The sequence below is a fragment of the Mya arenaria genome, chromosome 1 (assembly GCF_026914265.1).
Source record: "Mya arenaria isolate MELC-2E11 chromosome 1, ASM2691426v1".
NCBI lineage: Eukaryota > Metazoa > Mollusca > Bivalvia > Myida > Myidae > Mya > Mya arenaria.
This window is the reverse complement of record NC_069122.1, coordinates 22,742,183-22,754,290: the sequence shown is the minus strand read 5'-3', so window position 1 is coordinate 22,754,290 and position 12,108 is coordinate 22,742,183. Positions and strand designations below refer to the sequence as shown.

At 39.1% G+C, this 12,108-nt stretch overlaps 1 protein-coding gene and 1 long non-coding RNA gene across 2 annotated transcripts in view; one reads left to right on the top strand and one right to left on the bottom strand.

Moving 5' to 3' along the window:
- The window catches only part of LOC128229223 (uncharacterized), a 47,042-nt gene that overhangs the window by 25,362 nt on the left and 9,572 nt on the right, over positions 1 to 12,108 (top strand). The window lies entirely within an intron of this gene.
- Positions 7,946 to 12,108, bottom strand: part of LOC128229209 (uncharacterized) — a 61,030-nt gene continuing 56,867 nt past the window's right edge. Inside the window, exon 20 of the mRNA XM_052940962.1 lies at positions 7,946 to 10,590. Within this exon, the coding sequence (XP_052796922.1) occupies positions 9,113 to 10,590 (1,478 nt within the window). The 3' untranslated portion in view covers positions 7,946 to 9,112. The remainder of the gene's footprint in view (positions 10,591 to 12,108) is intronic.

Here is a 12,108-nt window from a genome sequence, read left to right as displayed (position 1 = left end):
TACTGTCACGAACATATTAAAAAAAACGTTCGTTTTGTCACGGCAATTACATGAATTTGCGTTTGAAACCTCGAAATATATACCTACAAGGCTTGTTCGTCAAATGTTTCGGCATCTTTTAATCAAACAGCCTCCCTTGGCGCCAGAACGAAGATTCTTGAAATGTTCCAGAAATAAAAACACAAATCTTGAAAAAGGTGTAAATACACATTACCTTGACTCATGTACACAAATATTTGAAGTTAAAATATCGGTCATTTTTTGTCATTCTGTTGTTTTTGTCATGTGTCAGTATGATAGTGAACTAAACTCTATGGCAATTTTAGTGACGATACCACATAAGACGGCAAAAGCGGACGGACGTACATACGAGTGCAGACCATGTCGGATGTCTACCACTTTACGTTCTATATCCTGGTGGTTGAAAGTATTTTTCACAATTTGAAAATCTTCATACATGTATGTAAGATACCTTTTATCACTTACTGTCCAAGTACTTTATTACGGCATTTCTGATGTCAGGATTATGCCCTGGCTTCATTTCCTCCCGCTATTGTTGACTACTGTACATAGAAAAACATCAATGTTTTGACCGAGAACGTGTCTTTCAAGGCTCTGCACATGATATTGTATGACCGTTCATGGTAAAGTATGCCGTAAATATTTCAGTGATACTTATTAAGCCACTACATTCTTATTGAAGAGCCTAGAAACAACATAACTCTGCAAAATCATCTCGCTGTTTCAAGGTCCGTCTCAGTTTTTCTCCTGTCCGAAGCATTTGCCAAACTCAACTACTATCAAGAAAATGCATTGTTTCTGTCATGTGAAGATGTTATCGTGGAATACTCCTGCTGCAAGTTCGCCTTCTTGTCAGGACTAAGTAAATCACGAGATAGGCATCGCTCAGTATACAGAAAGAGAGCAACTGTTCATCTAGCCGCTTGGTTGGTTTCAAATGCCAGGGATTTTAACGTGGATAATCTTTCAGTTTATTAAAGACAAACGTTCAATCACTATATAGCAGATGCTTACATACAACCTTTGTAATGATAATAAGAAATTATAAACAAGAGCGAAACACGCCAACGATCGTCCAATTTTCATTGATAACCAACGTGAAAAACAATTTGGAACTAAGATAAACACAGCTAACGTATATTGTCATTGAAAAATTACGTGCTACAGTGTACAACATTTCAAGTGAATATCTTAAACATTTAAAATATTGTCAGAATCGTAAATAACTCGACTTAATGGCCACAACATGAAAAAAATAAAGCCATTGCATTACCCACATAGCGGTATGTGACGTGCAAGGCCATGGCAGTACCTAGAGGTATATGACGTACAAGGCATGGCAGTACCTAGAGGTATGTGACGTACAAGGCCTTGGTAGTACCTAGAGGTTGTGACGTACAAGGCCATGGCAGTACCTAGAGGTATGTGACGTGCAAGGCCATGGCAGTACCTAGAGGTATGTGACGTACAAGGCATGGGAGTACATCGAGGTATGTGACGTGCAAGGTCATATGGCAGTACCAAGAGGTATGTGACATGCTAGGCCATATGGCAGTACCAAGAGGTATGTGAAGTGCAATGCCATATGGCAGTACCTAGATGTATGTGATGTGCAAGGCCATGGTAGTACTAAGAGGTATGTGACGTACAAGGCATGGGAGTACATCGAGGTATATGACGTGCAAGGCCATGGCAGTACCAAGAGGTATGTGACGTGCAAGGCCATGGCAGTACCAAGAGGTATGTGACGTGCAAGGTCATATGGCAGTACCTAGAGGTATGTGACGTGCAAGGCCATATGGCAGTACCTAGGATATGTGACGTGCAAGGCATGGGAGTACATAGAGGTAGGTGACCTGCAAGGTCATATGGCAGTACCAAGAGGTATGTGACGTACAAGGCATGGGAGTACCTAGAGGTATGTGACATACAAGGCCATATGGCAGTACCTAGAGGTATGTGACGTACAAGGCCATATGGCAGTACCAAGAGGTATATAACGTACAAGGCCATGGCAGTACCTAGAAGTATGTGACGTACAAGGCATGGGAGTACATAGAGGTATGTGACCTGCAAGGCCATATGGCAGTACCTAGAGGTATGTGACCTGCAAGGCCATATGGCAGTACCTAGAGATATGTGACGTGCAAGGCCATATGGCAGTACCTAGAGGTATGTGACGTGCAAGGCATGAAAGTAGATAGAGGTATGTGACCTGCAAGGCATGAAAGTAGATAGAGGTAGGTGACCTGCAAGGTCATATGGCAGTATCTAGAGGTATGTGACGTACAAGGCATGGGAGTACCTAGAGGTATGTGACATACAAGGCCATATGGCAGTACCTAGAAATGTGACGTACAAGGCCATATGGCAGTACCAAGAGGTATATAACGTACAAGGCCATGGCAGTACCTAGAAGTATGTGACGTACAAGTCATGGGAGTACATAGAGGTATGTGACCTGCAAGGCCATATGGCAGTACCTAGAGGTATGTGACCTGCAAGGCCATATGGCAGTACCTAGAGGTATGTGACGTGCAAGGCCATGGCAGTACCTAGAGGTATGTGACGTACAAGGCATGGGAGTACATAGAGGTATGTGACGTACAAGGCATGGCAGTACCTAGAGGTATGTGACGTGCAAGGCCATATGGCAGTACCTAGAGGTATGTGACCTGCAAGGCCATATGGCAGTACCAAGAGGTATGTGACCTACAAGGCCATATGGCAGTACCTAGAGGTATGTGACCTACAAGGCCATATGGCAGTACCTAGAGGTATGTGACGTGAAAGGCCATGGCAGTACCAAGAGGTTTGTGACGTGCAAGGCATGGGAGTACATAGAGGTATGTGACGTACAAGGCATGGCAGTTCCTAGAGGTATGTGATGTACAAGGCCATGGCAGTACCTAGAAGTATGTGACATACAAGGCATGGGAGTACATAGAGGTATGTGACTTGCAAGGCCATATGGCAGTACCAAGAGGTATGCGATATGCTAGGCCATATGGCAGTACCAAGAGGTATGTGAAGTGCAAGGCCATATGGCAGTACCAAGAGGAATGTGACGTACAAGGCATGGCAGTACCTAGAGGTATGTGACATGCAAGGCCATATGGCAGTACCTAGAGGTATGTGACGTGCAAGGCCATGGCAGTACCAAGAGGTATGTGACATGAAAGGCCATGGCAGTACCTAGTGGTATTTGACTAGCAAGGCCATGGCAGTACCTAGAGATATTTGATGTGCAAGGCCATGGCAGTACCTCGAGGTATGTGACAACAACAGGTGACTTGCAAGGCTATGGTAGGTCCTAGAGGTATATGACACAAGAGGTGACTTGCAAGACCATGGTTGTGCCTAGAGGTATGTGACACCAAGAGGTAACTTGCAAGGCCATGGCAGTACCTAGAGGTATGTGACACAGGTGACTTGCAAGGCTATTGCAGTGCCTAGAGGTATGACATGAAAGGCCATGGCAGTACCTGGAGTTGATGTGCAAGGCAGTGGGAGTTTCTAGAGTTAAACAACACATGACATTGTTGGCTGTATTTCACTGGAAATAATTATTCGAGCAGGTGGTTGTTGTGCAGTAATATTTCTCAGAAACATATAAGGTCTAAGCTTAATAATTGTAGAAATCTGATTGGGGGTCAAACTTCAAAATTTAAACTGATATGCAAATAACTAAGTTTATTTCCTAACTGAGATTATTTCCAAAGGGAACTTCTTATGTCTTTTTCAAGTTATCATAACACAAGGACATGAGTCACATATGTGTTTTTAATTCCTGTATGAGTGACAACATTCTTAACAATGATGAAGAAAAAACAGTCTCACTGGAACAGAAATGAAACTTGATTTGTAAATGAAAAAAAAAAGAATGATTAAAAAGAGGTTAACTTGTTACCCTGGAATGGAATACAAGGTATTTTAACAATTGACATGGATCACACAGTGTTAAAGAAATGCATCAAATAAATAAATAACAATAAAAAGGACCATCCCAGCCTTCTATTGCTCACCTGATTAAAATAACTAAAAGATCAGTGTTGATGAAGGATGTTGCTGCTTGCCTAGGAAGTCAGTGGTTTCCAAGTAATTTGATGGTTGATAAGGAGTTTAGTCCTTCCCAAGTATTTCCAGGGAAGTCAAAACATTGTCACCGGAGTGTTCCCGGATGTGATGATAATGAAGGTGACTGTTCCTATGGAAGACAATGGTTGCTAAAGATGTCATTGATAGCTAAGGTAGTTAGTGGTTGTTAAGGCAGTCATTAGTTGAAAAAGAAATCATAGGTTGTTATGAATGAAGGTTGTTGCTAAGGTTATCATTGGTTACTAAGGAAGTAATAAATTCCTAAGTAAGTCATTAATTTAACCATTATATATTTTACAATGATTGTGAAGGAAGTTATGATAACTTATATTTAGTCACTCTCGTTGACACAATGTTGCCATGAGTGTGGTCTTGTATTCTTGGGGAAACCTGAGTACCTGGAGAAAACCCAATTGTCTGGCTTTAAGACCACTTAAAAAAACTCACATGCTCCCAGGCTGAGAATCAAACCCGAGTTGCCTTGGTAAGAAGCAACTGCGCTAACCACTGCGCTTACCGAACAACTGTTGAAAAGGAAGTCATAAGTTAAAAGAGGTTGCTATGGATAATGGTTGTTGCAAAGGTAATCATTGGTTGTTAAGGAAGTCTTTAGTTCCTTAGGAAGTCATTGGTTGCTATTGATGAAGGGAGTTGGTAAGAAGTCATTGGTTGCTCAGAAAGTAAGTAGGTGCTAAGAAAGCCATTTATTAATACTAAAGACATTGGTTGCTATGAATGAAGGTAGTTGATAAGAAAGTCATAGTTGCAATGGAAGGGCTTGGTTGCTAAGGCAGTCCTTGGCTTCTAAGGAAGTCATTGGTTGCTAGAGCAGAAAGCCGTTGCTAAGTAAGGCATTGGTTGCTTAGGAAGAAAGGGGTTGCTGAGAAAATCATTGCTTAGTAAGTAAGTGGTTCATAAGGAGGTCAGGGTTTGCTTAGGAAGTCACTGGTTGCTAAGGAAGAAAGTGGTTGCTAAGAAAGTCATTCTTTGCTTAGAAAGAAAGTGGTTACTGAGAAAATTATTGGTTGTTAAGGAAATCATTGGTTGCTTAGTAAGTATGATGGTTCATAAGGAAGTCATTGGTTGGTTAAGAATTCATTGGTTGCTAAGGAGGTCGCCATTTGCTAAGGAAGAATGTGGTTGCTAAGGAAGGCATTGGTTGCGAGGGAAAACATTGATTGCTCAGTAAGGAAGTGTTTGGTAAGGAAGTCATTGGTTGCTATGGATGTTTGTAGTTACTAACCACTAGATCTGGCAACATAACAAATAGCAAGGGTCTGAGCCATGTGGTTTCACAGATTTACAAAAAAATGCCAGTATATAAGTATAAAGAAAACTTGGAACCCCTGGGACAGGGCCAGCTTTGAACAATATTGTTAAAGGCAACTTCATAAGACTAAATACGAAACATCAAAGGTCTGGCATTGATTGTGTCCGAGAGGAAAATTTTCAAAGATATTAATATAAATACATACAAAACCTGAGACTCCTTGCACTGGGAACTTCAGACCCAAGGCCATCATTTTAACAATATTGGTCAAGGACCATTACATGAGTCTACATTCCAAATATCAAGGTCTGCGCTTTGCGGTTTTAAAGACAAAGATTTTCAAAGACTTACTATATTAGTTTATAGAAAACTTGACTACCCCCCGGGGCTGGGCCAGCTCTGACCCCAGGAGCATTATTTAATCATTTTTAGTAAAGAACAACTTCATAACGTTACATACCAAACATCAAAGGTCTGGGCCATGTGGTGTCAGAGAAGATTTTCAAAATGTTACTATACAAGTATATTGAAAAACTTGGGAACACAGGTAAGGTGGCTGGCTTTGACCCCAGGGATATAATTTCAACACTCTTGGTCAAGGGTAACTACATAAGACTAACAAGAGCTGTCGAAAGACAGCGCGCTCGACTTAGCCGCTATGACTTAGAAGTGAATACAATAACAATGTAATATTACCAAGTTTGGTCTATTTGGTTATCAAACCTCATCATGTGATGGCCCTGAACAACTGTGTGAAGTATTTACTCAATTGAATGTAAGGTATTAGAGTTTACAGTGAAAATCCCAACTTGCCCTAAAACTTTAACCTGCCCTAAAACTTTAACCTAAGACAATCAGGGGCCATAACTTGTATTAAGGATAATATGGAGTTATGTAACCTCATTGGGTAATGGTCCTGAACAGCTGTGTGAAGTATTCAGTCAATTGAACAAAGGGTATAGAAGTTATTTATAAATATCCCAACCTGCCCTATAACTTTAACCTGAGTTTCATAGTCAATCAGGGGCCATAATCTGTGCAAAGAATAATATGGAGTTATCTAACCTCATCATGTGATGGCCCTGAACAACTGTGTGAAGTATTAACTCAATTGAATGAAAGGTATGGGACTTATAAGTGAAAATCCCAACTTGCCCTAAACTTTAACCGGACGCCGATGCGAGTAGTATAGCCCACCTATTCTTCGAATAGTCAAGCTAAAAATGGAATTTCAAAGGTTCCGGATTTGCAGTTGCAGAGAAAAAGATGTTCAAAGGTTTCCAAGGTATTATTTTATAAATATGTAGAGTAAAACTGTGATTGATCAAACAGGTGGTCCTTCAAAAAGTGTCTATAATGGTTGTGGTCGAGGATTAGTCCTGACCATAATATTGATTCTATTTTCATATAAAATATACTGGATGGATTGAAACCCTAAATAAGTCAAGGACTCAAGCACCATTGCCGGTCCAAAATATACAAATCATGCACAATACCAAACAATTACCCTGAAGTCAACCAAGATTTGCAGGTGTTAAAATCAACCCAAGTTGTAAAAATTGCAATGATAGATGAAAGGAAATTTGATAAGGTGTGAAAAACCAATTATCACCATTTACGCATGACCGCTATTACTTGGTAAGGATTCAACAGTTCCGCAAGACAGACATAATATGTACTGTCATATTCCAAATTTGCTTGTTTAGAAAATGTGTTATTTTTTGTATAAATAAACTGATTTTTATTCACATTCAGTATGAGACAGCCTTTGAACCTATGAGCAATTTCCACAACACAATGCATAATCGATTCCAAAGTAAAAAAACTGGAATGACAAATACAAACTTTGAAAATGAATTGTAAGAAATTTCAAAACAGACTAAAATGTAAACTAGGGTCTTTCGAAACATCGGATCGCTTAAGGTTCTAGCTCGGGCCCCAGCGTTCTCCAGTGATCACAGTTTAATTGTTGATTATTGTCATATAGTGAAAACTAGCCCCGTCCCCTGTCGGCCAAGTCTTTTACATACCAACATTGCTTCATTGAATTTAAAAGGACCACCTTAAGACCATTACTGTAAAAGAATTTGTAAACTCGCTTTCTGAGGAGAAATTTCAAAATTTTCCTTTCATTGCCATGGCAACCAGAATTCTACACGGAACCTTTTTATTTTAAGAAATCTGGAAGAGGACCATTCTAGTGAAAATTGACATAGTGGTTTAGGAGGAAATTGCTAGAAGGAAAATGTTGACAGTGGATTACGAACAGTCCCAAATCACAACAGCTCAAATTTGAGCACTTTGTGTTCTGGTTAGTTCATAAACAATATCACAGTCACAAATTATTTATTGAAGAGTAAGACACAGATACAATAACAGGATATCACTCTCAGACAATCCAAAACAAATGAAAACCTTTGATATAAAAGCAATGCAATTTAAAATATTTTTCTCTTAATGGATATATTTTATTTGGTTTGAAGAATATAAAATCAAAAATAGAACAAATGAAATTTGGAAAGTACGTAAAGATCCAAAGACAAATTAATGCCCATGTTATTTAAGACTTGTTTATTCAAATATATCATAACATTTCTTTTTAAATATCAAGAAAAAGATAAATACAAATGTATACCAAATCTTTAAAAACAAGAGATGTTTGTCAAACATTATCCCCCCCCCCCTGAGCGCCATGTTGTCAGGAATATATGGACAATTGAATGAAATATGCATGGACCGAAATGACAGCTGATTTGTCACTGACATTGGATGCCGTTGAGGCAGTTTTAAGATTATGACCATTCAAAGTTTGAGGATAGAGTGTGTTATGACCATGACCTTTGACTCTATGACCTCAAAATCCATAGGAGTCATCAGCTGGTCACCAAAAATCTAAATGTCAAGTTTGAAGGCCATGGGTGCAGGCATTGACAAGTTATCACACAGACAAGCTTTTTTCGTTCAAGGTCACTGTAACCTTGACCTTTAACCGATGACCCCTAAAATCATAAGGGGTCATCTACAGGTCAGACACAACACCAAGTCAAGTTTGAGGGCCATGGGTGCAGGCATTGTTGAGTTATCATTCCAACAACCTTTCGTCGTTCAAAGTCACTGTGACCTTGACCTTTCGCCCAATGACCCCTAAAATCAATAGGGGCCATCTACTGGTCAGGCCCAACCTCCGAGTCAAGTTTGATGGCCATGGGTGCAGGCATTGTTGAGTTATTACTCAGACAACCTTATACCATTCAAGGTCACTGTGACCTTGACATTTGGCCCGATGACCCCCAAAAACAAAAGGGGTCATCTACTGGTCAGACCCAACCTCCAAGTCAAGTTTGTTGGCCATAGGTGCAGGCATTGTTGAGTTATCACTCGGACAAGCTTTAAAATTATTTTACCATTAAAGGTCACTGTGACCTTGACCTTTGACCCGATGAACCCTAAAATCAATAGGGGTCATCTACTGGTCAGGCCCAACCTTCATGTCAAGTTTGAAGACCATATGTCCAGGAATTGTTGAGTTATCACTCGGACAAGCTTTGGTCTACCGACGGACCAACCGACATGCCTGTGCAAAGCAATATACCCCTCTTCTTCGAAGGGGGGCATAAATATGACATCACAGTTTAAGAATTGTTGTTATCACCCGTTCCTTTATATTGCTGCAGCTTTTGTTGACTTTTGCCTCCAAAATGCACCTTCCCTCTACCTCTTCCCCTATTCCCAATCACGATGTCCCCTTTCTGAAAACTCCTCTTTCTGGTTATGGCCCCTTTTTCTTGAGTCCCTTTCATTGTTATTGATCCCTATAGCCTTATCTGAGTGTGCTCTCATCCTATAAAACCCTGATGAGTATCTCTGACTAACCTCCTCCTTTTTGGAATGTCTATGTTCCACAAATACCCACCCCGACCTGTCACCTGATGTTGGACTAGATGCCTCATGCTTAGAGCTGACATTCAGGCATTCCATCTTATCAACCATTTCCTTCTCAAAAGAGTCAACACTATCACTAGATTCGAGTGTTTTTTTATTATCACTATCTATCTTGTTACACCCCTTTTCATCTCTTTCATGCTTAACTTCAAACTTAAACTCTACATGGTCGTTCCCATATGTTTTATCTGGTGAGCTGACTGCCCGTCTTATCTGCCTGTTGTCCTGTTCCATCTCCCCACCGTCCAGCAGTGGTTCACTCCTTTGTTCCTTCACCTGACCCACATCACCCCTGTGATAAATGTCCCTCCCTCCTCTTCCCCTCCCTCTGTACCTGTTATGATAACCTCTTTGATTATCTGACCTCTGACCCCTTAAATGAACATTTCCATGTTTACTATAATAATGCCCTTCATCTCTATAGTATTTTTTTTCTCTATCACCATAATGGCACTGACTTTGGCCTTTAAACTCTGTCGGTGTCCTATTTTGGTACTGCCAATGTCTGGTTTCTGTATTCTTCTTTGTGCCTCTATATTGTGATTGTCTTTCCTGCCTATTAACTCTTCTGTCTCCTTCATTCATGCTCCTTTGTTTTCCATGTTGGCAGTCTTGCCCTGCACTTTTGTCAATATCATCTCTGTTGTGTGTATCCTCTAGCACAGCTTTGCACTTGGTGCACACTGATGCATATGTTTCTGTGTTTCTTCCCAGATTCTCACTGAATCCACTTTCTGTACTCTTTGAAGATGCAGAATCAGTCAATGAAAATGTAACTTTTGATTTTAAATTACTGGCAGTAAGTTTGCTGTCAGAGGTTGCCAGATATCCAGGGGCTATAACCTGGCCTGGTGAAATGTTATCTTCCAATGTACTCTGTAGTTGATTGCCTTGACATATATTGTCATGATCTTGACCCTGATACCATGGATACAAGTTCTGACCAGGAGATATTTGACCTGGTGAATGATACTGACCCGGACCTTTGTTGTTTAGGTAACCCATAGCACTTGGTGATGATGGAGATTTGTTCATATGCTGGTGGGAACCAGTCACAAATGGCTGACCTTGAACATGACCTGAATACTGTCCAGCAGTAAAGGTCTGACCTTGACCTTGATATTGGCCTTGTTGCCATGGAAACTGGATGGGTGGGGCATGTAGTGTCATGGTTGTACCCGGAACATGTTTGGGCTTAGGAAATTCTGATAATGAGGGTTTCCTTCCTGCTACAACACTTGCCCACATATCTGGTGTCCCTGAAAATACAAATGTATGTACACAGTCTGTGACTCCTGTAATGATTCAAACGCTTCTGATACAAATTAATAAATCATTGAGGCCACTCCTTTTTTATTTTTTGGTTTACAAGAATTTTTGGAAAAAATGTCCCCCTGGACAAAAAAAGAGGAAAAAAGTCACAAAACATACTCTTAAAGGGTGAAAATCAGAGAACAACATAACAACATTGAAAATTTATATCATTTACTTGACATTTTAAATTCTTAAACTGCTATTAATGCATGTGTTTATACACTCAAACATTCAAAGTTCTAATTAAACACACAGTTTAAATTTTACATACTGTGCATATGAAACATCAATGAAATTGACTATAAAACATGTATACATGTATAAACTACACTTTTTATCAAAGATACATTGAATATCACTCAGCAAGATATATTTGTTTAGCTTTAAGGGTATGCTAAAGCAAAAGTGAATGCAGAACACTTAAAAACTGACCAATATTAAATTTAAAAAACAAACAAAGAGAAGGCGCATTTTACGCATTAAAATACACAAAAATTGCACTGTATTAAAACGATACATTACATTTTCTAAACATTGTCTCAGTTATTTCAATATTGGAAAATGTCAATAAAGTGAAATAATTACCAATTTTGTAAACAAGGAAGTAACATTTTATGAAGACATTTGAGCTTTAATATTGTGAAAACGAAAGCAATTCCTGAAAAACTAAAAACCAAACTAGACCTAGATTTGAGTTTTAACAGTAATACACAAACTTTTAAAACATGACTTATATTCAGAGAATCTCTGCCCATACAGAAATCAATTTTTATTTTAATAGAGGTCAAACCGACAAATCATTAATCTTTTTCTCCTGGACAAATATAGAAAATTTAATTCCCCTTCTACTTATAATTTTACCTCATACATGTTATGTTAAATTATCAAAAATGCAACATGTTATCTTGAAAGAGTATTAGTGGCCCTACCTCGAAAATATAGGTATTTAAAGAATAAGTATGTATTATGTGACCACATAGAATATTAAAGGATTGTACCAAATAATTGTGAAAAAGAACATTCACGTCAGCCCGCAGAATTACTTTACTGGGGCCAACCAGCGATAAGAAACCCCAAAATGATACTTCAAAATAACAAACAAGTCGAGATCTACTGCATTCATACTCTTATCTGTTTGGGTTTTTTTTTGTTTCGCCCCAAAATCAATACGGTCGGAAAATAATTTTGAAAAAAAAAGTGAAATTCAATTTATTTATTTTTGTACTCATCGGAAAATTAGACCCGCCGGTTTTGTAAACCAATTCATATAAAAGTAGTGGCCTGAGCTGTCAATGTTTCCCATTTGGTTCCACCCAAAAAATCTCAAAGAATTTTTTCTTGCAATTTCATGTAATTATGCTTTGGCATCTCTTGATCCTGTCTATTACTATTTAACTTCACTGTGTTCCATAGTTATATGACATGATTAATCTTAAGTAGGCAATGGCACATGTACATTTGCA